Source organism: Syngnathus acus, chromosome 17 (assembly GCF_901709675.1).
Source record: "Syngnathus acus chromosome 17, fSynAcu1.2, whole genome shotgun sequence".
NCBI lineage: Eukaryota > Metazoa > Chordata > Actinopteri > Syngnathiformes > Syngnathidae > Syngnathus > Syngnathus acus.
The window spans coordinates 8,442,817-8,468,576 of NC_051102.1; the positions used below are offsets into that span (position 1 = coordinate 8,442,817).

General features: G+C 45.7%; 4 protein-coding genes across 5 annotated transcripts in view; 2 read left to right on the top strand and 2 right to left on the bottom strand.

The window, feature by feature from the left end:
- LOC119137668 (obscurin-like) overlaps positions 1–11,624 on the top strand; it is a 32,787-nt gene extending 21,163 nt beyond the window's left edge. Inside the window, 31 exon segments of the mRNA XM_037277175.1 lie at positions 286–552; positions 704–1,252; positions 1,359–1,649; positions 1,824–3,128; positions 3,208–3,489; positions 3,557–3,638; positions 3,708–3,832; positions 3,893–4,090; positions 4,164–4,196; positions 4,257–4,355; positions 4,427–4,645; positions 4,717–4,750; positions 4,820–4,872; positions 5,009–5,107; positions 5,268–5,324; positions 6,017–6,156; positions 6,224–6,424; positions 6,492–6,568; positions 6,642–6,812; positions 6,878–7,037; positions 7,104–7,220; positions 7,294–7,458; positions 7,550–7,708; positions 7,764–7,941; positions 8,054–8,167; positions 8,273–8,440; positions 8,509–8,611; positions 8,686–8,815; positions 8,891–8,981; positions 9,057–9,099; positions 9,583–11,624. Of these exon segments, the coding sequence (XP_037133070.1) occupies positions 286–552; positions 704–1,252; positions 1,359–1,649; positions 1,824–3,128; positions 3,208–3,489; positions 3,557–3,638; positions 3,708–3,832; positions 3,893–4,090; positions 4,164–4,196; positions 4,257–4,355; positions 4,427–4,645; positions 4,717–4,750; positions 4,820–4,872; positions 5,009–5,107; positions 5,268–5,324; positions 6,017–6,156; positions 6,224–6,424; positions 6,492–6,568; positions 6,642–6,812; positions 6,878–7,037; positions 7,104–7,220; positions 7,294–7,458; positions 7,550–7,708; positions 7,764–7,941; positions 8,054–8,167; positions 8,273–8,440; positions 8,509–8,611; positions 8,686–8,815; positions 8,891–8,981; positions 9,057–9,099; positions 9,583–10,645 (6,773 nt within the window). The 3' untranslated portion in view covers positions 10,646–11,624.
- A 135-nt stretch (positions 11,625–11,759) lies between these two features.
- guk1a (guanylate kinase 1a) lies at positions 11,760–16,089 on the bottom strand. 2 transcript variants are annotated; one of them, XM_037277209.1, is made up of 7 exons: positions 15,930–16,089; positions 13,491–13,604; positions 13,310–13,351; positions 13,000–13,235; positions 12,802–12,886; positions 12,612–12,697; positions 11,760–12,448 (listed from the first exon to the last, which is right to left on the bottom strand). In XM_037277209.1, exons 1-7 carry the CDS (start codon positions 15,949–15,951, stop codon positions 12,410–12,412), a joined length of 624 nt encoding a protein of 207 aa, XP_037133104.1. In that variant the 5' UTR covers positions 15,952–16,089; the 3' UTR covers positions 11,760–12,409. The 2 variants fall into 2 exon arrangements, with proteins under 2 accessions (XP_037133104.1, XP_037133103.1); XM_037277208.1 differs by lacking the exon at positions 15,930–16,089 and adding an exon at positions 15,104–15,251.
- c17h1orf35 (chromosome 17 C1orf35 homolog) lies at positions 15,335–19,265 on the top strand. The gene is made up of 8 exons (XM_037277204.1): positions 15,335–15,812; positions 16,558–16,705; positions 16,785–16,830; positions 16,905–16,987; positions 17,273–17,345; positions 17,453–17,532; positions 17,656–17,772; positions 18,577–19,265. The coding sequence occupies exons 1-8, from the start codon at positions 15,716–15,718 to the stop codon at positions 18,830–18,832; spliced, it is 900 nt and encodes a 299-aa protein (XP_037133099.1). The 5' UTR covers positions 15,335–15,715; the 3' UTR covers positions 18,833–19,265.
- Positions 19,266–19,822: 557 nt separating this feature from the next.
- Positions 19,823–22,171, bottom strand: LOC119137688 (ADP-ribosylation factor 3-like). Its single transcript, XM_037277210.1, has 5 exons — positions 22,037–22,171; positions 21,268–21,455; positions 21,085–21,195; positions 20,887–21,011; positions 19,823–20,775 (listed from the first exon to the last, which is right to left on the bottom strand). The coding sequence occupies exons 2-5, from the start codon at positions 21,410–21,412 to the stop codon at positions 20,617–20,619; spliced, it is 540 nt and encodes a 179-aa protein (XP_037133105.1). The 5' UTR covers positions 21,413–21,455; positions 22,037–22,171; the 3' UTR covers positions 19,823–20,616.
- Positions 22,172–25,760: the final 3,589 nt, after the last annotated feature.

Genomic DNA, 25,760 nt, shown 5'->3' on the forward strand with positions numbered 1-25,760 from the left:
TGACCCCCAATATTTGTTAGGTCAATCCTTAAACCAGGAGTCACCAACACGGTTCCAGGGAGCCCCAAGGATCACATGATTAGCCCTCGGGTTCATTCTAAAAATAGCTCCCTGGTTAAACTGGCAGACCTTTGTACTAATCAGTAGCCAAGAAGAACTGTAGCTCTCCATTTCTAAAAGGATGCTGACCCCTGCCCCGAAAGATTTTGGTGGTTATAAAGCCCTCATCTGTCCCGTGCTGCACCAATATGAACAGTTTGACTTAAAACCTGACCTCAACCTCAGATCCCACGGTTGAGGTGGTGAACGACATGAAGGACCTTAGCGTGGTCGAGGACCAAGCGGCCGAGTTCATCTGCCAGTTCACGAGGCCGGTGAAGGCCGAGTGGAAGCGAGACGGGCAGCCGTTGCGGCCCGATGGCCGCAGGGTGGTAGTGAAGCAGGACTGGACTGTGTCTCGCTTGTACATTAGTCGCGTGTGTGCCGGAGACAGGGGCGCATACTCCTGTGAGGCGGCGGGGACCTGTGTGGTTGCTTCGCTTCATGTGGAAGGTGAGCTCTCCTCCACATGGAAAGAGCACTGACCTTCAGGGACTCACCTACTTGTGAATTCTGTGGCGCTATCAACTAATCTGCTGCTTTTTTTTCCCCATCGCAGTCCTAAGAACCCTATTTTTATTCCTTCTTTTTTCTCCCCTTATAGCCAAACCCATCAACATAGTCCAAGGGCTGGAGAATCTCGAAACCTTTGACGGAGGAGAAGCTTTATTTGAGTGTGCCTTGTCTCGCCCGGAGAACAAAGACTGCCAATGGCTTCTGGATGGCAAAGCGGTGAAGGAATCGCCCAATGCTGAGATCGTGTGCTTTGAGAGCGGCCGTCGCCACTTGCTGCTCCTCAAAGAGCTGCGTGGTAGCGACAGTTGCACGGTCACCTTCAGAGCGGGCGCGGCGTCCACGTCGGCCCAGCTCTCGGTCAAAGGCTGGCAGCTGGGCGTGGCAAAGCATCTGGAAGACGTGGTGGCCGCCGTCGGCGAGAGGGTGGAATTTTGCGTGGAGTTGACCGAGCCGGTGCCCGCCGCGGAAATTGTTTGGTATGCCAACGGAGTGGAGCTCAAGCCAGGCCAACTGTGGATCACCAGGAACGACGGATGTAGCTATCGCCTCATCCTGAGGCAGGCACCGCTTATGCCGCAACAGGAAATAACCTTTGCGGCCCGAGATGCACTCTCTATGGCCAAGCTCTCCATTATCGGTAAGTCTTGGATTGTCACCGTTGATTTTGGTTCCTTTGTTTGAGAGTGGAGGTAGAAAATGATTCATTCACACAATAATGAAACCAAGTGCTTTCTTTGTCACAGCTGTACCAGACCCCCCGGAGGACCCTGAGATCCTCAGCAAGACCAAAGAATCCGTCACCCTTTCCTGGTTCACCCCCCTACATGACGGAGGAAGTCCCATTCTGGGCTACAAGGTGGAGTTGAGGTTGGCGGAAAGCGCTCTCTGGCTTCCGTGCCACTCCACCCCCGTGTGCAACACGGAATTTGTGGTGGGAAATCTCATCCAAGGCTCCGGCTACAGGTTTAGAGTGTCGGCCATCAATAGAGCCGGCACAGGGGAGCCTGTCGAGCTTCCTCAGACTGTGCAGCTTGGTGAGTGACCACTAAAATGTCTCAAATCTGCTACAATTTTGACTATCAATAAATGTAATGATTGTAATAATTTGGGTAAGCCCTCACTGAAGGCCGAGGTATCATATCCCACACTGATTGCTTTGTTTGAGCGAGTGCCGCCAAAGTCTCATTAAAATTGCCGTGTCTCCATAGAAACGGAGGTACAAGTAGTTGAGTCGGAGCCACTCGGACAGCCCAGTCTTCCTCCGGAGGCCGCCGAAGAAGGGGACCTTCGTGAAATATGGGAGGCCTCGGCCAAGAAAAGGCGCATGAGTCGCGAGCCCACTTTGGACTCCATCACTGAACACCCAGAGGATGACGCTAAAGGGGGTCAAAAGAAAACGGAGCAGAAGGAGAGCAGCGCTTCAGAGAAGCTGGAGTTGAAGGCAAAAGATTCGGACCAGACCGAGTCTAAATTATGCAGCGGCTCCGACGTGTCCCAATCTGGTGGTTCTTCACTTGTGTCCTACCTTAAGAAGAGCAGTCAGCTTCAGTCCTCAGCCACGGTCGTGACCGCCGATGAGCAGACAATGACCACCGAGCGCTTCTTTCAGCACTTTCAGAAGTCCGACCAGATGACGACCACAGTTGAGCGGACCGAAACAAAACAGGCGTCGATTCAGGAGACCGAAATCCTGGAGATCAGCAAGGAAGACGAACCTGATCTCCAAGAAGCCGCCATCAAGATCCAAGCTGCTTTCAAGGGCTACAAGGCACGCAAGGACATGCGGCCTGTCTTCAAGGGGGTTTTCAAAGAGCAAACCAAAGAGCCCAACGGAACCATCCATCTGGAATGTGTGGCCCAAGGTAAACCCGAAAAGGTGTGTTGGCTGAAGGACGGAGAGCCGCTGTCCGACGGCAAACACCACCACATCGACATCTACAACGACGGCACGTGTTCCTTGGTCATCACCGCCATCACCACCAAGGACACGGGCGTGTACACGTGCGAGGTCACCAATAAATTTGGAGTCATCTCTCACAGCGCCAAGGTCACCGTAGGAACAGAGAGAGAATCATCCGGCCGGCGTCCGCTGACGGTCGGCTACAGCGCCGACAGCGAGCCCGACAGTTCGTCGGGCAGCGAGATGGACGAGTCGCTGAGGCAGGCGAGCAGACGCCTTCGCCGGCTGCTGCGGACGCGCCTCCCGCCGGACGTGGAGGAAGAACCTTTCGTCAGCGCCGACGAAGGAGATCTCCACCCTCCGGACCCTCACTCTTACCGTGAGGACGACACGTACATTTACATCCGCTTCGACACGTGGTCAGAGGCGGAGGTGGCGTCCAAACGCTTCCAGGAGATGTTTACCATCCACGGCGTCCCCGTGGAAACCACCATCCTGGACGCCGGCCATCTCAAAGTGGAGTTGCGGATTAGAAAGTTAGGATACACGCAAGATGGCACGGAAACGCCCACTCAAGAAAAACAACCTCCTGCGTTACTGTCTGGAGCTCCCGGTAGCTCTTCTTTCTGTTCACTTTTGATTTGTAGAACCAACAAAAGTCTTCCAATGACCTTGTTGTCTTCCTCCTCCAGCCGCTCCCGTCTTCTTGACCGAGTTACAAAACCAGGACGTGCCCGACGGCTATCCGGTCAGCTTTGACTGTGTGGTGATCGGCAAGCCTTCGCCCGCCGTCCGCTGGTACAAAGACGGCAAAGTTCTGGAGGAGAACGACCACTACATGATCAACGAGGACCAGGAGGGCTGCCACCAGCTCATCATCACCGCCGCGCTGCCCTCCGACATGGGAGTTTACCGCTGCACGGCGGAAAACAGCAGCGGCATCGCGGCCACCAGGGCCGAACTCAGGGTTGACCGTGAGTTTTGATTTCTTTCGTAGCCGATATACTTCTGTCGGATTAACCCGTCCATCGTCTCCGTCAGTGTCCTGCAGCTCCGATTATGACACTGCTGCCGACGCCACTGAAACGTCGTCTTACATCAGCGCCAAGGGCTACTCGTCCAGGTAACTTCCCTGGACAAGCATTCCATTTTCCGATGCATTGATTAAAACCCGGTGTTGTCCTTCTTCAAGCAGGGAGACGGAGAACTTTGAGTCGGTGACAGAAGATGATCAATTGCCTCAAGTGGTGGAAGAACTTCACGATGTTCACGTTAGTCCAGGTTCACCGATGGCTAAGATGCAGCTCAGAGTAAAAGGTATGCGCGGAGAATTGCCGATTAAAGTCTCGCTGTTTGTAAACGCCGCTTTGTTTGCAGGTTTCCCCAAACCGAGAGTGTACTGGTTCAAAGACGGCCATCCGCTGCGCCCTTCCAAAAGGATTTTGCTCTTAGCGCAGCAAGACGTTCACGGTCTGGAGATTCTGGAGGTGAAGAAAGACGACACGGCGGAATACTCGGCCTACATCAGTAACGCAGCTGGCTCCGCCTACTCTTCTGCCCGCCTTATTGTTCGAAGTGCGTTTGCCCGTTTCGAAAATGCAAAATTCCGCGTTATGAAAATCTTAACAATGGCTGGGTTTTATTTCAGATCCGGGGGAGATCGTACCGCAAGATCTGAAAGGTAATTTCATAGTCGTCAAGATTGTAAATGGAGCATAACCAATCAATTGTATTTTTCTAGACTCCCAAGAGTCTCTCGTGCCACCACGTTTCCTGGAAAGGTTCCCCAACAGAAAAGTGAAACAAGGAACCAGCATCACATTATCCGTCAAGGTGGAAGGTTGGTACGCCGCGTGCTTTGAAAGCAATCACGTCGACACCTTCATGCACTTTCCTGGTGTTCTCCTTCAGGCTCTCCCACTCCAATGGTGTCGTGGCTGAAGGAGGAGTCGACGGAGGATGTGCTGTGGATCAAGCCCGATACCAAAGGATACAAAATAGCCAGCTCGGGCCGCCAACACAGCCTCATCTTGATGGACGTTGGAACCGAGTACACTGGCGCCTACACCTGCATTGCCACCAACAAGGCGGGACAGTCCATCTGTACCGCCCACCTGGAGGTGGATGACGGTAAAAAAACAAAAGTCCCTTCTGTGACGTGAACCGCTGAGCACTAATTGCTAATTTGTTGTTTTCCTCAGCTCCGCCGCAAAAGAAACAGACCAAAACACCAGAGTATGTTTTTAAAATCGATTTGATTCACGATTGACGATTGATGAGTGACGTATCGTTTTTATTCATCAGAGTTCTCGGGATTACTGTTAGTCCACCGGAGGAAGCCGCAAAGAAGGGGAAAGGTAGAACCTCTCTACATTTAATAATCCCATCCGCTTAATCGGTATCATTTTAAATACTCGATCATGGTTTCGATTCACATCACTTGAACCGTGCGGTGTCAATCCAAACTAAAAATATTTTGCAATTTGTTTCAAGAGAGTAAAATGCCATACCTGGGAGAAGTCGGCTCGGAGGAATTCCTCATGAAACTCACCTCTCGGATCACCGAAATGGTGTCAGCCAAGATTACACAAGGTACGTATGGACCGCCAACGCTTGACTTGTGTTTCTGCACGCATTGCTTGTGTGATGCGTTGACAACGTCCAAGGCCATCTTGCGACACTTCTTCCCCACTTTATATGCAATCACTTGACTAACAGCACCCATCCAACGCTCATCCAATGTGTTATTCAGACAGCACACAGAATCAGGAAGTGCTCCAGTGGATGAAATCTTGGCCCAAAACTACCAGTATGTATTACAAATGCATCCATTGTCATATAATATGATACATACAATGATGATGTTTTCCATGAAGCACAAACGAGTTATTTTTAGAATTCTAATCTCTAACCGCATCGTTTGTGGCAACTCCAATCGTTTGTCTCTGTTGTATTATAATTGACTACCGTATTTTCCGCACTATAAGGCGCACCGGATTATAAGGCGCACCTTCAATGAATGGCCCATTTTAAAACTTTGTCCATATATAAGATATATACATTTGACCCGCGGGCCGGACTTTGGACACGCCTGCTGTAGTGGCTCAATATTGGTCCATATATAAGGCGCACCTGATTATAAGGCGCACTGGCAGCTTTTGAGAAAATTTGAGGTTTTTAGGTGCGCCTTATAGTGCGGAAAATACGGTACTAATCTGACTAGCCGTCTCTCTGTGTATCCATCCATCCATCCATCCGTACAAAATGACATATCAGTATAACAAATACACATTTATTTGACCATACATACAATTTTTTATTATCATCGTAACCCTTCTTTGGTCATTGATAACATCAAATATCAAATAGAAATGGTTTCATGTGTCCTCAAATGGTGTCTTCCACCTCACCGGGAACTAAACTCTGCTACTAATCAATCCACTCGTATTCAAGGCCACACTTGACCCGACACACTTGTTGCTTCCCTCCTCGCCATCTCAGCCTCATTGCGCGTACCAGGCGCCGACAGCGACGATGAGACCAAAACCCCTTCGGCTTCACCTCATCACGGTCGTTCCCGTCCGCCCTCCCTCGTGGCCGATTCCTCGTCTGAGTCTGATGAGGGAGACGCCAGGGGAGAGGTGAGACTCTGAAACACTTTCAAATTAACCAAGCGTGAAAAGTGATGCGGACTGTCTGCACGTGCAGATGTTCGATATCTACGTGGCGACGGCCAACTACGACCCCACCGTGGCCAGCAAAGAATCCATCTCCCTGAAGGAGGGACAGTACGTGGAGGTGTTGGACTCGGCCCACCCGCTCAAATGGCTCGTCAGGACCAAACCCACCAAGACGACGCCGTCCCGCCAAGGCTGGGTGTCACCTGCCTACCTGGACAAAAAATTCAAAGTATGCGTGTATAGCCTCGGAGCACAACAGAAACATTTCTTACAATCATGATAAACATCTCCTCTAGCTATCTGCCGATTCGGGCGACCTTCCCGAGACGAGTGTCGAGGAGGTGTCTGAGGGAGAATACAAGAAGAAGTTATTGTAAGTAAAACAAATCATTACAAATCCTGCCAGCCTCTCAAACAGTCATCTTTTTATTGTTCTTCTTCTGTAGCCAATTAATCCAGGACATAATTGGCGGTGAATCAGAGTTTGTCAAAGAGATGGACTTCTTCACGCACCATCACCCGAAGCACGCCGACTCTCCCGATGCACCGAGTGACGTCAGCAGCCAGAAGGAAGCCATCTTCAGGAACATCGACGACTTGAAGGACTTCCACGGCAGGTACGCTCGCCCCCTCCCTTTGGGCGTGTTTTCGCAGCAGTGACCTGGCCGTATGTGCGCTGCAGGGCGTTCCTGCCCAAGCTGAACGACTGTGAGACGGACGACGATGTCGCCATGTGCTTCCTGAAGAATAAGGAAGGCTTTGAGAAGTACCTCCAGTACCTCGTAGGTCAAAGCCAGGCCGAAAGCGTCATCGGTGACAAAACGGTGCACCGCTTCTTCAAGGTACTGCGGAATTGATTGTCATTTCTTCTCTATGGTTGATCTCCCTGATGTTTACTCGTGTTTTAGGAGTACACGGAGAAGGAGCAAGCCAACGCAGACCCGGCTGAGCAGCCTATACGTAGCATCAACGCCTACCTGCTTCAACCTCTGGATAGGATTCAGAAATACAAGGCCTTCCTCAAGGTGACCACGACCAAGCGTCATGTCTCTTTGACATGCCGGATCTTCTCGGTTCTAACACCCTCGCCGTCGCCAGGAGCTCATTCGAAACAAGGCGCGAAACGGCCAGAACTGCTGCCTGCTGGAGGAAGCGTACGCCATGGTGTCGGCGCTACCGCAACGCTCGGAGAATAGCCACCACGTGTCTATGATTGAGAACTACCCCGCCACCCTTGAAGCCTTAGGCGAGCCTCTTAGGCAGGTGAGTGGATGGATGAGGAACTTTTTATAGTCTCGTTGAGGCCAACAAAAAAAAAAATCACATTTCATTGAGTCATGTGTCTTGCTACCAGGGACCGTTCCAAGTTTGGGAGGGAGCTCCCGGAATAAGGACGTCCTCTCGAGGTCACCACCGCCACGCCTTCCTCTTTAAAAACTACTGCATCATCTGCAAATCCAAGCGAGACAGCAACACCGACACGCAAACCTACGTCTTCAAGAACATGATGAAGGTAAGAATGGACGCCAGCCGCCCGCAACATGTTTTGAATTGCCTCCCTCCCGCAGCTCAACAACATTGACGTGAATGAGACGGTGGAGGGCGACGACCGCGCTTTCGAGATCTGGCACGAACGTGAAGATTCGGTGAGGAAGTACACCTTGCAGGCCCGAACCGTCACCATCAAGAACTCGTGGTTGAGAGACTTCCGGGAACTTCAGCAGAGACACAGCATAACTGCCTGGAGTGAGTGTTGGAATTTGATCATACTGGAGTAGCTGCAAAAATCCTAGAAAATACATTGTCACAAAAAAAAAAGTCCCCTTTAATAATTTTGACTGCTTTTTTTTTTTTAAAGGTCCTCCCGACTTTGTGGAAATACTGGCCAACTGCACAGCTGAGCTCGGGCAGACTGTTAAACTGGCGTGCAAGGCCGTAGGAGTTCCCAAGCCTGCCATCACCTGGTACAAGGGTAAGACTCTTCATCCACAACCCCAAACGGATTCTACATTTTAGACGTGGCCATGACCTGCTTGACTGAGAATTGGCATTCTGCTGCCTTGTCTGTGGGTCGTAGACGGACGCATGGTGGAAGCAGACCCTCATCACATCATTATCGAGGACCCCGACGGCTCCTGTACGCTCATCCTGGATAACATGACGGCGGAGGATTCGGGCCAGTACATGTGCTTCGCCACCAGCTCAGCCGGCAACGCCAGCACGCTGGGCAAGATCACTGTACAAGGTGAGCAGCCGGCACACGTAAAGATCCACGTTGCCGTTTTGACCTTTGAACTCGTCTTTGCTCACCAGTGCCCCCGCGCTTTGTGAACAAATTGAGGAATGCTATTTGTGTCAGCGGTGAAGATGCTCAGTTCACCTGCGTCATCCAGAGCGCTCCCAGTCCTAAAATCAGGTAGCAAAAGTTCTCACACGCAAAACAATACGCTGAGAAAAGTCGAAGCGCTGATGGACGCATTTGCCGTCAAGGTGGTTCAAGGACGGCCGGCTGCTAAGCGACCAGGAAAAGTATCAGACTTACAGTGAGCTCCGCAGCGGAGTTTTGGTCTTGGTGATCAAAAATGTGACAGATCGAGACCTGGGACACTACGAGTGTGAGGTTGGTCCTCTTTTTTTTTTATGGCTGCGTGTCAATGAGTCACATCTCTAATTGAGAATTTCCGGGTTTTGTCAGTTGTCCAACCGTCTGGGCAGCGCCAGGTGTGCCGCTGATTTAGTTCCTCCAACTGTCGCCGCCAGCGCTGAGCAGGCCATCGTTCTTGAAGGTAAGACGAGAGGGAGGACTCGCCGCTTGCTCACATTTCCATTCATTTCATGTGTTTGCTTTGTTTATTGTCCAGTTACGGAGCAGGAGACCAAAATCCCAAAGAAAACCATCATCATGTAAGTGCAATCCATGCATGATGTTTGTATGTTCATTTTTTTTTTTGCCTCATCATCACCTTAGATAGAGTGCAACTTAACATTTTATTTGAAATAATGGAACATGAAAGTCAAACTTAATTAACTTTCGAGGTATTTCTTTAAAAACACAACCTTAATGAATCTTTTGATGCGAACTGCTGCATGACGGCGGTTTCGAGCTCAAAAGATTTTTCAAAATCTGTGCAACCTCGAAAGGTTCAACTGTGTGATTAACTGCGACTCAAATGTGTGCTATGCGAAGCGTCGGTGCTAACAAAACCTGGCCGAGATGCAAATTTAACCTCCAACTCAACAACTCACCAAACTAAATGAACTGTCCATGCTTCTTACGCGGCTTCGTTCCCATTTCGCTTGCTCGGACCGTCTGCAAAAACTGCATGCCAACCAATACGGAGCCTTCTCGGATAATGGCGTCCACGGTGCTTGGTGGTTTATCAACAGCGAGGAGACCATCACCACGGTGGTGAAGAACCCGAGAATGAGGAGGCACAAGTCCCCGGGCATGACCATCACTGGAGCCCACCGCTCGGAGATGACCACCTCAGAGACCTCCAGCACCAGGACCAGGAGGATGGCCACTTCCAGAAAAAGCACAGTGCCAACTTTCTATGTCACGGAAGTCGGAGGTGCGGAGGGTGCCGCTTCTGCCGTCGTGGAGAGCAAGCCTAATTGGGTTGAGGTGGAGGAGGTGATCGAGTACAAGGTCAATAAGTCTCCCAGGTTGTCCAGAAGGAGGGGTGTGTCACCGGCTGTTTCAGAACGCTCCAGCACTCCATCCAGACCCAAAAGATCACCTCCGGAGAACCCCAATGCCAACAATTCCAACAATAATCTGGTGGAGCTGGCAGGAAGCGCCAGTGGCCAGACGCTCACCTGGGAGGACCAGGAAGCTCCTTCTGCTTCAGGAGATCACCACGAGCTCTCATCTATTCTTACCACAGCTGGGGAGGCTTGTGAAAACCAAATTGTCATCTTGGAACCTGATGATGATGAAGACCTTTGCGGGAAGCAGGAAGCCAAGACACTAACACATGGAGGTCACGTTCTCGCACTGGAAGACTTGGAAGATTACATCCCAGGGGAAGGAGAATCTTACGGTTCAACCAGCAACGTTCCCGCCGAGAAGCCCTGCGAGATCTCCGTGCTCCAGAGGGAGGTTGGCGGCTCCGCCGTGGGACAACCCGTGCTCCTCAACGTAGGACGTCCCATCTCGGCCCCAAGACGGCGAGGCGTTTTTTTCTCTCGCTTCAGAGAGCATCTAGCCGGCGGTCTTTCTTCATCTCACGCTCCACAAGCAAGCGGCAGCCAGTCGGAAAGGCGCGTCCCCATTCAAGTGCACCACGCCGAGCTGGAGGTGAAACCGTCTTACTGCTCCGAGGTGCAGAGGGTGGAAGGTGGGCAGCCAAGTTTTAAAACCAAAATATCAACTCAGACGTACGGCTACACATCGGTGGGAAACCCGGTCACCCTTCAAATTAGCGACAAACAGCAGCAGAAGCAGTAGCTTTTGAATTCTGTTCACGGCAAAGCCTCCTTAGTCTTAAACGGCGGCATCGGCTTGACTCCTATCCTAACTTTCAGCTTTTGACAAACCATTCCAGATGACAGAAATATTTGAAGTTGGACGGTATTATGTAATCTTGCGTCACCACAATCAAACGAAGTGACGATACCCTTCGATTTACTCAAACCAGAAACCGCATGGTTTCTGTTACAATGAAAATAGATTCGAGAGGAACGAAAATCAATTCACATCACAAATATTTTGAATTGATGATCTGATGTTTTTTGAAGCAACTATTGTGTTAGAAAGCGCTAACTCCTCGGTGCAACTTTGTTCTGCTTAATACAGCAGTAGCAGTTCTGAATATTCCGAAAGATAAGATTGCTTCCCATTAAGTCACTTAGTGGTGAAATTAGCAAAAGGCAAAAATGTTGGACTGGTCACAAGTCACTGATTCACAATGTCGTTGGAACTAAAGCTGCATGCACGGAATTCAAAACGAGTGAACCGTCTGACTTTAAAAAGAAAAATATTCAAATTGATGAAAGCATTAAATATTAACACATAGGTACCTTTTATTTGTAGTTTATAAGATTCATTGCTTTGTGTCAATTGAAATAGGTCAACAAGTTCATCATCTTTTTAGGTTTAGTGAGAATTCAGTCTTTGGCGTGAGTAATTTATCATCTGGCTCCATTTATAGAGCAAAGACTGTCTCGGAGTTTGTTCATGCGGTGCAATAACGTTGAGCTCACGGGGGCCGTTTGTAGTTCCTTTCAAAAGTTTGACTGCATGCTGCTTTTCCAAAGCATTTGTGACTATCGAAATTTAGAGATTTAACGTCTTCCGGAATTCGGGTTTTGTGTAGTTCCTAACACTCAACGGATTGTAATTGCTTGTACTTTAAATGTGTTGATTTTGAATGGAAAAACATGTTTGCTTTCACATCTGAATATTAAATAAAAAAATATGTAAGATATACAAATTGTTACTGTTCATGGACGTTAAATTTGATTAAACTGCTGATACATAAAAAAAAAAAAGTGAGTTTTCAGGCATTTTGAGGTCTTCAGTTTTAGTGATTACAAGAGACTTCAAATAAAGACGAAACATAACATTTCCATTTCTTTAAATTCTTAACAGTCCACTCCAATCGTAATCGATTCAAATGCAGGTTAAATACACATAACTGTGCCCCCCCCCCACACAATTTAGAGGGATTTAAACCTAAAACATGTATTTTTTTAGCAAAGTTACACTAGCACATCGTTAAAAAAAAAAAAAAAAAAAGCATGAAATGGAATACATAATTTTACGCATTAAAAACAAATGGATGTGTTTTTTTGGTTTCCTATCAGAAGCACTGATTATACCAGGACAAGTACCCAAAAGAAACTTTGCTTGACAGACCAGTTAATCAACGTGTCGGAATGAGTTCGCTTAAGGCCGGGCTGAAGAAAAACCGATGATGACTGCATACGGTACAAGTCACCTAGCAGGCTGACAATACAACACATAGCAAAGTCTCTACAAAACAAATGTAAATGATCATTTAAAAAAAGAGAAAAGTTCTCCTTGTCATAAAAAAAGAAAACATTCGACTTTAGAAATAATAGCTATGCTTAAACACACTTGTAAACCTACACTTTTGGAGAAATACGCTTGGGGGGCTTTTGCAGACCACTTTTTTTTTTGGGACGGAATGTTCACAACGAGGTCTATAGTTTAGTAAGGAGTGAGTGGTCTTAGACTGTGCCCTGTTTCCTATGAAGACATGTTGATTTTCTTCACCATGTTGATTTCCTAAAAAGAGAAAAGGGGGAAAAGTATTCACACAATATTTCAATCGAGTTGAATTCAAACTTGCAGTATTTTTTGAGCTAGCTTGCGTGTTAATGACGTGCCGTGTGGAAACGGTGTCAAGTGGCACGCCATGACTGTCAACCCAAATCTAATTTAAGCTCACCTCAAGAAGAGCATCTCGTAAGTGCCCGTAAGCGTCTTCCAAGTTGTCATTGACGATGACCACGTCGAACATGTCGGGTTCTTTACCTGCGGTAATAGTATAATAATTATGCTACAGCTAAGAAGTCATTATCTGCAAAAAAGTAATTTCTTTAAATTTTCTGTCAGTCTGGACAAAAAAAAGATCTTACTTAATTCAATGTCCACCTTAGCGGCTTGCAAGCGCCTTTGCAGGCTGTCTTCTGACTCTGTTTTTCTGGCTCTTAGACGGGCTTCCTGAAAGCATACGAAAGGTGCGACGAGTATTAAAAAAAACAAAAACATTTAATGATTAGGAACACAACTCAGTCCAAAAGAGAGAACTCTCTGCACTTGTGCTTTTTCCTCACCAGGAGATCCAAAGACGGAGGCTGGATGGAGATGTAAATGGGATTGAGGTCAGTCTTCTTAATATTCTTCACCCCCTGCATATCGATGTCCAGTATGCAAATGAGGTTGCGCGCCTTGACGGCCTGCACGGCGGCTCTGCTCGTCCCGTACAGGTTTCCAGAAAACTCTGCGCTCTCGATGAATTCGCCCTTATCGACGGCCGCCTGCATGGCTTCCCGTGTGACGTAATGGTAATCTAGGAAAAAGGTCGGGCGAGGTCACATGATAATAATCATGTCGCGTACACAAATAGAGAAAAGGAAAATCCACCTTTGCCGTTCTCCTCTCCAGGTCGTGGGTTTCTCGTCGTATCTGAAGGAGGACCCACAATTGGGTTACATGAACTCAAATACATTTACTAAGAATTTGAACCCCGGTTCATACAAACGTCGCCGTGTTGTAAAATACCGTTAATTTCAAATTAAAAGGACACGAACAATCGAAAACTCACGCGAGACGCTGAAGCCAAAGACACCGTTGTATTCTTTCAAGAGTTTCTTGAGCAGAGTGCTTTTGCCAGCCCCGGATGGGCCGCTCAGCACCACAGGCCTGGGTCCAGCCATCGCTTAAAAAAATAAAAAATAAAAAAAAAGACAGGAGAGAGAGAGAGAGAGGTAAATGAGTGACGCACTGAAATTTTAACAGCTAAAAACGACACCGCAGCTTTCCAGGCTGACTGACAAAACTTTTACAATACAAGCAATCGACATGGTACCGTTGGGGACTAATGACTTCCCTCTAATTACTTTTTCCGCTTGTGGAAGCAGAACAGAACACACCTGCAATATCACCTTCGCCACAACCTTACCTGAACTATCTTGCAATGCGCTCCATTTATTATCAGCCACATCTGACTCATAAAAAAAGCACCTTCGTCTCCCTGCTTTATCTGAATGTTCATAGCTCCGAGCGTGAGCAGTCAAATTAGCACAGCCGGTCAAACAGGGTAGGGCTATTGTCACATAATCAGCCCTAGTGATAAGTGACATTAATTTGTCGGGAAAAAAATATGACCGGCGCAATCAGTAAGTGACTTTTAAATTGCACAAAAGCATGCACGATGCAATACTTACATCAGATGGGAATTTGATTAGTGGCGAGAAAGGATTGTCCGCATGATAGCAGACAAAATTCTTAAAGGTACAGCATTTAAAAACAAAAGAAAAATGCCGCGTTTAATAGCCCTCTCGTCTCGCAAGCGGTCTCGATGTAGCCTGGTTGTGTTTGCAGGTGCAAATGACAAGAGTCCTTCTCTGTTGTCGCTTTCCTTAAAGGGGCAAGGGCTTCCTTATTACCTTCCCAAATCTGTGTCAAATTTAAACAAAATGGGACACTCGGGTGTCTTAATGTAATTTGGAAATTTAAAAGACTCAATTTAAAATCTCGTGACAACACTGAGCACGTTTCCTTGTGCAGCATGTCAGGAAATTGGATATTTGACTTGATCGCTCATTGGAAGCAAATCATGTGAGATTCATTGGCAATGGGTGGCCAGGAACAGTCACTTTCCTGCCATTTTTGGCCAATTAAACTAAATGTGCACCGTTACAACCATTTTATATGCAGCTCAATAACAATGCATGTTTAGGCTCGACAAGTTCGTTGCTAAGCAATTAAGACTGCCCCCATGATTCAATTCCTGGTTCTTTCTCGATTGTCGTGACTCATTTCATATGGTTTCATTATGAAGTTTTAATAAGCCATAAAAACGTAAAAAAAACACACCTGATAACTAAATTGCGCCCATCGTTATGTTGTAATAAACAGGGACTAGATAAGCAGAATTGCTAAAAACCCGGTTTCCTTTTCGACAAGTCATGTAAAACATAATGAAGCTGCAACTTATTGCAGCTGTTGTTTATTTACTTGCCGAAAATAAACACATCAAACGGAAAAAAAAACCATGCATTATGAGGGAAAACCACGGAGTGATCAGCAAGTTTTGATAAAATATTTACAGGCGAATATATAAATATTTTGGCATGCAGCATCTCGATGGCAGCCGATACCAAAATACTGATAACCGGGATAAGACGGGGAATATATAAAAACCTTTACTCCTACCTGAGTAAAGCCTGACGAAATACTTCATAAACATTTGCGCTTACTGGTACACCGCCCTCTGAGGACGTTGCCGTGAGATTGTGATCGTCTTTGGGCTGGGCTCCTTCGCTCGGAAAGACATTTTGCGTTGGTGTCGTCCCCCCCGCTACGTCATCACCACGCGACCAAGCGAGTAAACAATCGGCGCGTTAGCGACGGGATTTGCACGTTTACGTGCCAAGAAAACTAAACACCGGCAGATTTGTTTTTTTATTCGCCCCGCCCTAAATAAAATCGAAGGCGCTTAAACGTTCATTTACGATTATAACGATATGTATACGATATGTGAAAACTATATTGAGGGAAAACATTGAGCGGTCCCATTACGTCAGTAGCTTTTATATTCACATAACGTTATCACTTTTGGTTCATTTATCTGAAAGTTTTTATATATGTTAAACTATATTACATAAAATAAATCCCACTGCGGAGAAAGTCGCATAGCTCAAGGGGAAGTAGTCGGGCAAGTCCCCGGATGTTGGAACGACGCAGGCCGCTAACGTGTGGCTAAAGCTAACTAGCTACATTTAAAGACGCCCTCGCTTTTAAAGAAACAAAACAAAAAGGCCGAAAATGTTCGGTACTTCGAGGATCGGTGGGGTTCGAGGAGGCCAGGACCAGTTCAACTGGGATGACGTCAAGGTGGACAAACACCGAGAGAATTATCTGGGTAAGTGTGCAAAGCAATGCTAACCGCAAGCGTGCCTTCGTTTGCAACTACAAGCAGCCGCACAATAACAAATAAATCTAACGTGGCGTCCTGACTCCTCGTCCTGCAATTCCTTACCTTCCACTGCTGTGTCCTTCATCACGCAGATTGTTGATAGATTGTTACTTGTTTTTTTCTCCCAGTCCTCTGTGCGCTACTTAAATCATTGCCCACCACGAGTTGGTCCACGCAGGCACTCTGCTATTTGAGCCCCCAACTATGTCAATATGCGGACTACGTGGAAGGCCACCGCGTTTGCGAAATACGGCGTTAACATCAATCATTTGAATTTAACACCGTATTTCATTTCAGGCTATTCGGAAATAGTTCAAATTTGCTCAGGTGACTCCAAGATAATGTGGTTTAGAACAGCCAAAAATCAAAAATGCCATTCATTGTATTATTGATTAAATGTACGGAATGAATGTCTATATCCTGTACCTTCATGAAAAAGGTGGCAACTAACATATATGAGGAAGTATTTATTTGATTATTAACGCTTTACAGACAAAAAGAAATGATCACGGCACAGTAGTTGGGCATCACTGATGCGCATGTTAGATTCATACAGCATAAACACACTGCGGTCCAATTTATGCACAAAGTTTGATTATGTCTCCACTGAAAGAATAGAACCAAGGCGACTCTATTTCTTAATGGGGAAATAGTTTTCCACAGTCTTGTTTTTTTGTGTTCTCTTTTGCAGGAAATTCCCTCAAGGCTCCAGTGGGTCGATGGCAAAAAGGCAAAGATCTGACGTGGTACGCTAAAGACAAAACCGGTCGCACCAGGACGAAAGAGGAGGAGCTCGCTGCCGTCAAGGCTGCAGAACATGAAGCATTGATGGCTGCCTTGTAAGTGTGCAAGCCACAAAAAGGCATTATAAGAATAAGTAGCTAGTCTAAAAATGTACTTTTGTCTTTGGCAATGCAGAGGTCACAAGGTTATAAAGAGACAACCCACTGGACTGACAAAAGAGGTACTGTATTTATTCCACCTTGTTTTCGTACACCCCAAAGCCGTTTTGAACCCCGATGGCTGACATTCTCACAGGACTTGGCAGATATATGCAGACGAGAAGATGATGAAGGCGAAGAGAAAAATGTGGATCGGCTCTCCGGGTTGGGAAGTTCCGGGTATTTTTTTTCCTCTTCTTAATATGAAAATATTTTAAAGGCTGTTTTGTAGTGAATTATTTTTTAAATGTGAATCAAACCACTGCTTATTAAACAAATTGTTTATCATTTAGTAGTGTATTGGACACAACTAAAATACTCTAAGCACCTTTCCAGTTGTTTTCGCATCCCATTAAAAATGTTCCTCTTGACATTAAGCCTCAACGAGCAGCTTATCGCAGATGAGAGCTCTCTTCTTCTCATAAGTCTGATTCCTAACAAGTGTGTTTATGTTTCTATTTGCAGCGCCGGCTCACGCAAAATGGTCCTCTCCCAAAAGGAAAAAGAGGCTGTGAGAATGGGCCTGCAGGTTTTTACAGTAAGCCCTCCACACAAACACTGAGACAAATGATTTGCAAGGTTGTATTATCTACAGCTTAATGGAATTTAAGAAAAGTAAAGCATCTTATTTCATGGTACTTTCAGCACCACAAGACTGCAAATCGTCCAGAAACCTCAACGGCGACGCCATCAGAGAGTGCCGAAAAAGAAGTAGTGGAGCCGCGGTGAGAAAACATAGCACTGCACTTCATTGATTGCATCTCATTATATTGTGCGAGTACTGGGACGGATTTGGAGTCCCAATCTGGCTCCTTACTGCTTTTGTTTTCCGTTTTACATCTTATTAGTCAGGAGAGCAAGAAGAAAAAGAAAGAAAAGAAGAGCAAAAAGGAGAAAAAGAAGAAGAAGAAAAAGAGGCAGAGAAGCGACACATCCTCTTCGGATTCAGACGACGACAGAAAGAGGTTGGCTTGGCGGCGAGCACACTTGAGGACATCCGCTAATTTGCATGACTATTAATGATCTTATGTTCACACCAAGCCTTAGCTGAGATGCATTTGGGATGGATAGAAAAAAAACACTAGAGGGCGCTAAGACGTCACGTCACACGCAGTGCTAGACTGTTTCAAAAGTGTGGGACCTGGAGCCTGATGCTCTCCAGTTACATCAAAAAGTTTTGAGGGCTTTTACGAAAAAGGCTTTTACTCAACTGCATAGAAAGATAAGTCTTTATTAATTATTATTCGAAATTAACATGGGCCGTTTTCATTCAAAAATATAATACGGTTCTCTAAAATATACAATTGTTTCTTCAAAAAATGGGCCCTACCACAAAGGTAATTTTTAATCAATTTTCTAATTTCTTTTGAAAAATCATTTGGTGGTTTCTTATGTAATCTTTTTATTTGCTCTGAGGCGTAATCGTTATGAAGAGTTTAAAGAAATAGGAAGTATTTCACACAGTTTTTAATATTTAGATTTAACTACTCAATTAAATGAAGTATTCCATCATTTCCTACTCATTCATATTTTTATGGTTATTTACTTCCTCGAGCTGCACCTGTATAGCTACATTGAAAGCGGCAATGAAAAAAAAAAAAAGTACTACAGTAGACAAATTGCAGTAATCTGAATCTAATGGGGACGCACACAACTCTGTCGCTATAAAACATCAGCCTGCTCATAACAATTGTAACGGTTACTGATTTCATCATTCAAGAGTGAATGAGAAGCCACAGTGCGATTATTTGCCGTCCGTTGCTCTTCAGAACCCGTAAGGACCACCACCATCGTAATCCATCATACCGCAGTCAGAGTGGAGCCAGACCCTATGACAGCCATTCAAGGGGGGGACCAAAGGCACAGCAACAGCCCCCACGCCCCCATCAGCGAGCGCAGCGCCACGACACAGACTCCTCCGACGGGGGGTCCCCTGTCCCCCGTAACCCCTCGGGCCACAAGACGGCCCCTGGCCGTGCCGCACAAAGCCGCAGGCGACGCCACGACACAGACTCGGACAGCTAATGTGCTTCTGCGCCACCCGGGCCCCGCCCACTCACTCACTCATAAAGGCGCCCTTCAGAAGCTTGACCGCTCCTGAAGACCTCATTTACCTAATGGAGGCATTTTTGTTGATAGCCTTTTATGACCGCCTCTTTGTTTGTTTTTTATCTCACAATCACAACGATTAAACCTTTAAAATATCATTCAGCATTAGCCTTTAGTTGTTTTTGGGTGCATTACAAACGCCGAATTCTATCAATCTCTATTATTTTAAAGCGCTACAAAAGTTGAAAGGTTTTAAAATGTTTGATATCCCTGTATTGAAGTTACCAATAAGATTGCCTACCGAAATATCATGTACCTGAAAGCGAAATGACGAGCGTGAAAATGACTAACAATCTAACGGAGTACTTTGACTTTATTTTACAGCGATTAAAGCATCCTTGTGCAGTTACCGAGCAGATCCTAACCTAACTTAACATGTCCTTGAAAGTGTAATGGCTAAAATGAGATTGACCGGAGAAGCTCTGCATCAGTCTCCACTGTGTCATGTGGCTTTGAAGGGTGAGTAATTTTACTTAATCTTACTTTTATTTTTGCATTGTTGCTTGTCTTGACGGTAACGTACCCGATTTTAGACGTAAACCGAAAATCAGCATAATGATAAATGCAATAGAGCCTTATTCTCGCATGTACTGATAGAGCAAGGGGTGCCTTTAAAGAAAACGTGGCTGAGTAGCGTTAGCGTGCCACACACAAACCAAGCTGATGGAGCAGCAGGATAGTGCGGCCCACACAAAGCCTCCCCATGAGCAGCCCTGGACTTGTCCACCCCGCCTCCGTTTTATAGGCTTGGCTGCATGAACCATAGCAGCCTAATCAACCTGCAAGAATCTTCTCGGCTACTTTCTATGCAGTGTGCATGCGGCAGGTCACTCGCTGCTTCAGGCCAAACATTGAAGTGTTCTCCTTCACCCACAGGCAATCCGTTAACAATGAATTGCATTTCCGTTTAACATTGAAACACTTTTATTGCATAGTCACGTAGAAAGAAATCAATTTCAGATACATTGAATCTGTTCACTTTAATTACAGTGCTTTACTCACGACACCCATAGATTAATTCAAACATTCCAATAGTTATAAATCACAAAAACACCCCCGCCCCAACTCCCAGATATATTGGGAGCTGTGCAGTAACAGTGAGGAAAAACCAAGAGGCCAACACTTGTCCTCATAGATGAAGGCATATTATAGGTTTCTGTTTACACCAAACGTGCCAATGTGCAAAGCAGAAAATGTAGAAGAAGTATTCTTTATTGCTATTTAAGAATCTTGCCTCACTTTCCAAAAGGCGTTGCGGACAGCCACGACATTGCACTGTCAGGAGGCGTGCCAAACGTGTGAGAAACTGCGGTGCATTGTTTTGAAGTTAGCGTATGCTCCTTAAGGCAAACGTGGACCTGAGAGTAAGAAAATAGAAAAAGAAAATGCCTTTTAAACAGGATCTGTCGCACAAAACATTCCAGTGTTTAACAAATGCAAAGCGGCTTGAGGTTGATCATCTGGCAAATTGCCGCAAATGCTTTTTTTTTTTTCTGCCAACTGGTCATATGTTTCCCTCATTTATCACCTAAGTCAAACAGACTAGAGAAAGTCAAGTAAGTTGGCCCATTACCAAAATCTATTACACATACATCAAATACAAACGTATTCAGCTTTGGCCGAACCAAGTAATCAACTGTCCAGTATGTCTGCAGTAACAACAGCTCAGTAAAGGCAGAATGTAAAAACAAAAATGCATGTTAGTTGTTCTTCAGCCTGTTGGACAACCAATCTAGTCCCTCGTAGAGGCCTTCCCCGTTTGTGGCGCAGGTCGCCTGGATGAACCATTGTCTGTCGCGCAGGGAGTGAAGACCCAACTTGTCTGTGATTTCTGCTGCTGTCATGGCGTTGGGCAGGTCCTGTCAATGCATCCATTTCAAAAGACAAGACAGTGAGACAATATTCTTGGGAAACAAGTCGCTGGGAATACGTCACTTTTTCCGAATGATTCATTCTGGAAAATGACTCACCTGTTTATTTGCAAAGACTAATAGCATAGCGCCACGCAGTTCGTCCTCCGCCAACATCCTCATGAGCTCCTCGCGTGCCTCCGTGCATCGTTCTCGGTCGTTGCTGTCCACTACAAAAATGAGACCTGTGACAGAAAGACACATTAGGCGGAATAGATACAGACTCAAGCTATGGAGCAGTGTGATGCCTTTGCATGCCTTGAGTGTTCTGAAAGTAATGACGCCACAACGGTCGAATCTTGTCCTGGCCGCCGACGTCCCACACCGTAAAGCTGATGTTCTTGTACTCCACCGTCTCCACATTAAAACCTGCCAGGCAGAAAGTGCAGTCGTGTTAATGTTTTCACTCAGAGCGCTGACAAAAACGCAGATGCGGATTACCTATTGTTGGAATGGTGGTGACAATCTCCCCAAGCTTGAGCTTGTACAAAATTGTGGTTTTGCCGGCAGCATCCAAACCCACCATAAGAATTCTCATTTCTTTCTTGCCCAAGAATTTGAACAAGTTTCCAAATATGTTTCCCATGTCTGCTCCTGTTTTTGTTAATGGGAATGTACGTTTGCCTTGTCTGGAGAAACAAAAACAGCTATTGTCAAAATAGCCATTAACATGGAGATGTTGGGTCACGTGCTAACGTGACGTCACACAAGCGTCATTGAAAATAAGACCAGGCTAAAGTTATTAAAAAATGAGACCAGGCTAAAGTTATGAGGATCAATTGAAATGCTTATAAATGCAGTAAAAACGTTAAATCCGCCATTCGGCCTGTACGGAGAAACAAACGCCGGCTTGTGTTGAAATGTTAAGTATCAAATTACACAAACAAGCAGCTTGCTTCCAGTGCGAAAGTGCAATGCTAGCGTTATACAAACACACAATTACGTCGTCACGTAAACAGAAAACTTTAAGTCGCGATTTAATACTCCGAGGTACTGTTATACGAAATAAATAGCAAAAGACTGCCGATGTTGCGCTTCGGCAAAGTCAGCCAACCGGTTAGGTTAGCACACAACAGTTCGCTTTAATTAGCCTTTAGCTCCTGGGCACAGCATTGTCAACGCCACCCTTTAGTTTAGAACAAAATACGGCTCGCAATGACCATGCGGAAGAAAGACAACGATGAAGTAGTTTCTCAGTATGACCACTTACACGGAGCTGTGTGTCTTCAAGGCGTTTCCTTCCTTCGGGAAATGGCGACCATTTGACACGTCACAACTTCCGCCGTGCCTTCTCTTCCGCGTTCCGTACTTTTCCGGGATATCGCCCCGCTGTGGTCAAAAGGGGCACTGCATTATGCATAGTTGCCTTTTTTAAAAAAAGTAAAAAAAAAAAACATTCCGTTTGTGTCCGAGATTAAGTATTTTTATGTATGTGGTGTATTTTTTTAGATTCTTGACAGCTTTTCATAGAAAAAAAAGTCAGTTGTTCTCCCAGCGTTGAGTAAAACCAGTCTCTTTAATTGTATTATCTTTATCGCTAAATCAGCCAAAGTATTTGTTGTAGGGGTTTTAAACCACAATAAATCCACTTCCTTTTTCTTCTTCAGCCTCGCAGGTCATTAAAATAGAGCTCATTGAGAGGCCAGTTGAATTTTAACCAGGGTCAACTATGCCGGCTACCCCCAGCAGGGGGGGCAGCAGGAGGCCAGTAGAGTTTATAGCTGGTGACGGACCACACAGAGAAGGGTCATAACACCCTCTTTACTCCCCTCCTCAAAACCATAATTTGTGTTTGGCCCTGCCAAGCGTCCCAGAGATCTCTTTCAGCATATTTGCACGCATTGTTGTCATTTATGTGGGTGTTGTTTACCCGGAAATTAAAAAAAAAGATTTACAACGGAGGATCTTCAAGAAAATTAGTTTGGGGTGAATATATTTTATATTTATTCATTCAAAAAAAGCAATGTACATGCATACTGATTGTCAACATCTTATCTCAGACACCGTACATGACAAGCATGCATGTTTCATGCAGGTCTCTAAAGCATATTGATATTTCTCTGAAGAGAGCTATTCAAATGTTTTAATGAATTATTTTCCTCATTCAGTGTCTACGTTTATAGGCCAATGAACCTTCTGGAAATGTGAGGCGCTGCACAAATCAAAATGAGACTCACTGCATCTGGACATCCGCATCAAGGTAGGTCAGAATATGAATGTGTAAATTAATCCGTTTTTTCCTTGATCAAAAGTATCACAATTCCGCGACTGCACATGACAAACAGTTGCAAAATTGTTTTACGAGGTAGGAGGGATCTTGAATGCAGCTTGAGGAATACGAAATCTCCTCACTCAGCATGTTAGTGAAATAATCTGACCATTCCATTAATATATGACCATGTTTTTATTGAAGCAATCAAAAAATAAAATCTCCAAAATGCTTGTAATCACAGTTCTGATGTTAGCCCTTTTGCTAATAGTGTTTCCTGTCGCTCAAAGGTGATTGGCTAAGTACTAAACGTTACTTCACTACGTCACCTTAGCTTAGCTCTGTTGTTCTTTCGTAAACACAAATCATGCCGCTGACCTCGCTGGTAAACAACTTGAAATTGGCTTCTATGAAACACAAACACACGCATATGCACATACAGCGGTTTCCAAAACCACTTTCTGACTTTTTCTCGCTCTTTGCCTCATCCTTTAATTTCATACTGAAGACACCCAGTCAAAGAATTCTCTACTCCCCCCAAAAAAACAAAACAAATGGTCTTTTCCTTTTGGTTCAGGTGGTGGTCAGCCAATAAGAGCCATCAATCAAATCTCATCAATCTTCAAAATAAATGACTTATTAGGGATAAAAAAAAAAAAAAAAACGCTCTGTAAAATGTTTTGGCTTCTTTTTTTTATGTCCAAAACCTGCAACATTCTGGGTTGCATGCTTGTTTAGAAAAAAGCAATTTGTTGGGAGCTTTGCCTTGACTCTGTGCTCTGTTGACCAGTTTAGAAAGTGACATCTGCATCAGAATGCTTACTCTGTCATTCCGCTGATTTAAAACACACATTTGTGGCATTCATTGCTCCGCCGTGTTCTATTTTACACTGCATTGTCTCTAAAGTGACACAATTCCAATCGGTTTTCTCCCATGTGGCCCAATTTAGACGAAGCTTCGGGTTGGAATGACTTGCCAGTAGCAATTTTCAGATTTCTCTGACCATTTCTAATGTTGACTCGTGTCACTAACATCCAACGATACAGTATATGGCACAAAAGTCAAATAAAACTTTGTAAAGTTACGATAACAAACTCGATATGTTTATTAGAAAAAATGTTGGAATATTTCCACAAAAAGATTGATTTGTAAGGACATAAATAATGTAAACTCACAACAATGTTTTATTTTTCCCAAAGTAGTCATACTGTTATAATTTTTAAGTCAAAGATGAATAAAGTTAAATGTGAATAAATATTAAATATGAATCAATTGATTTTACATCAACTTTTTTTCCTACCCCCATCTATGATGGACCTGGCCCATCCCCGCTGGAGACATCTCAACAAGATTATAAATTCCGCAGACGCTACAAAACTGCTTGTTAAAAGAACCTACGTGGAAAAATACTCACTTAACCCTGGTCAAATTCCGAATTTAGCACCATGCCGCCTTCCTTAGTAGCGAAGACGCTTGAGGTCCCGTTAAATCCATCATATCCTCGCTCCGCGTTCTTCGCACCACCACCTTCGCCGTCATATCTCCGCACATACTGACAGTTGTGACGTGTGGACACAGGACTATAAATAGGACAGTAGGAGGTGAACATACCCCCCCCCCCCCAAAACCCCCCACTCTATCCAGTCTAAAAAAGCAAACCGATAAATTCTGTTTGCTTGACAAATCTCCTGTTACAATGTTATGGTCTCCCTCAATCCCCCTTAAAATGTCTCCGGGTAGATATCCGCGTGGATCGTAATCCTCCCACCATTTATGGCTGCGCGTCATAACAGATCAATATGAATGTATGACTAAGCAAAGGGGGGGTTGCTGGGGTGTGTGGGGGGGTCAAAGAGGCTTCCTAGGGTGAGGGAGCTCAGTAGGGGCCTTGCTCCCCGCTAAGTGGGGATGAAAAACACTCAGCAAGGGGCTTACGGGAATGCAGTGTCCCATATTCCTATGAGCAAATATGTTCAAGCATTTAGACAAATCACGTTGTGCGTCAGTAGGGGCAATAATCGTCAACATACTTTATTTCCGCGGATGGAAAACAACAAGAAAAATGGGTTGGCTCTGCATTAGTGCTAGCAAAGCGGTCCGAATCAGTCCGAGACGTAACGCAACTCGGAGGGACAGGCATGGGATGCCTCCCTCTGCGTCTCGTGTTCAGGATGACGGCTCGGTCCTAAGGCTCCAAAAGAGCCAGGAAACAAACCCGACATTATTGCCGCCGCCATGAGAGGATCCACGCTGGCCCCCGGCCGCCGGCAACCGGAGCCAGCGGGCACCGTACCCCACGCCTCTCACAGCAGGGGGCGCCACAGAGGGAGACAGGCCGAGGGCAAAGGATCAATGTGCGGCGGTGTCGTCCGCCAATCACCTTTGTGTGCTGATTGAAAAGGTTGCTAAGGGGATTTACATACATACATATTTTATTCCACTCCGCCCCGGCTACATGCGGACAACTTTTGATTCAGTGTGCGTCATCACGTCCGGGCAATGCTTTTCATCTGCACTCAAAATTGTTGGTTCCTTTCAATCCAAAGATGCGTACCGATGAGAATATCCTTTGAACAGATGAGACAACATTGGAGCTTCTCGCTATCAGGTGCTTGCCGGCGGACGAAAAGATAAAAGACGGAAGAGGCTCACTAATGTTCTGGGGCTGCTTTGCTACTTCTGGCCCTGGTTATCTTGAATCTGCCCATGTTACAATAAAATCTC

What these genes read in the sequence shown, in the direction of transcription:
- guk1a (XM_037277208.1), bottom strand. Translation starts at nt 15,137, where the DNA reads ATGTTTATGAAGTATTTCGTCAGGCTTTACTCAG. An exon ending in TGGAGAGGAGAACGGCAAAG is followed by an intron (nt 13,236 to 13,309) that starts GTGGATTTTCCT and finishes CCTTTTTCCTAG; the next exon opens with ATTACCATTACGTCACACGG. An exon ending in CTCCGTCTTTGGATCTCCTG is followed by an intron (nt 12,887 to 12,999) that starts GTGAGGAAAAAG and finishes GTATGCTTTCAG; the next exon opens with GAAGCCCGTCTAAGAGCCAG.
- c17h1orf35 (XM_037277204.1), top strand. Translation starts at nt 15,716, where the DNA reads ATGTTCGGTACTTCGAGGATCGGTGGGGTTCGAGGAGGCCAGGACCAG. An exon ending in GAAGCATTGATGGCTGCCTT is followed by an intron (nt 16,706 to 16,784) that starts GTAAGTGTGCAA and finishes TTGGCAATGCAG; the next exon opens with AGGTCACAAGGTTATAAAGA. An exon ending in TCCGGGTTGGGAAGTTCCGG is followed by an intron (nt 16,988 to 17,272) that starts GTATTTTTTTTC and finishes TTCTATTTGCAG; the next exon opens with CGCCGGCTCACGCAAAATGG.
- LOC119137688 (XM_037277210.1), bottom strand. Translation starts at nt 21,412, where the DNA reads ATGGGAAACATATTTGGAAACTTGTTCAAATTCTTGGGCAAGAAAGAA. An exon ending in CACCACCATTCCAACAATAG is followed by an intron (nt 21,196 to 21,267) that starts GTAATCCGCATC and finishes TCTGCCTGGCAG; the next exon opens with GTTTTAATGTGGAGACGGTG. An exon ending in TAGTCTTTGCAAATAAACAG is followed by an intron (nt 20,776 to 20,886) that starts GTGAGTCATTTT and finishes ATGCATTGACAG; the next exon opens with GACCTGCCCAACGCCATGAC.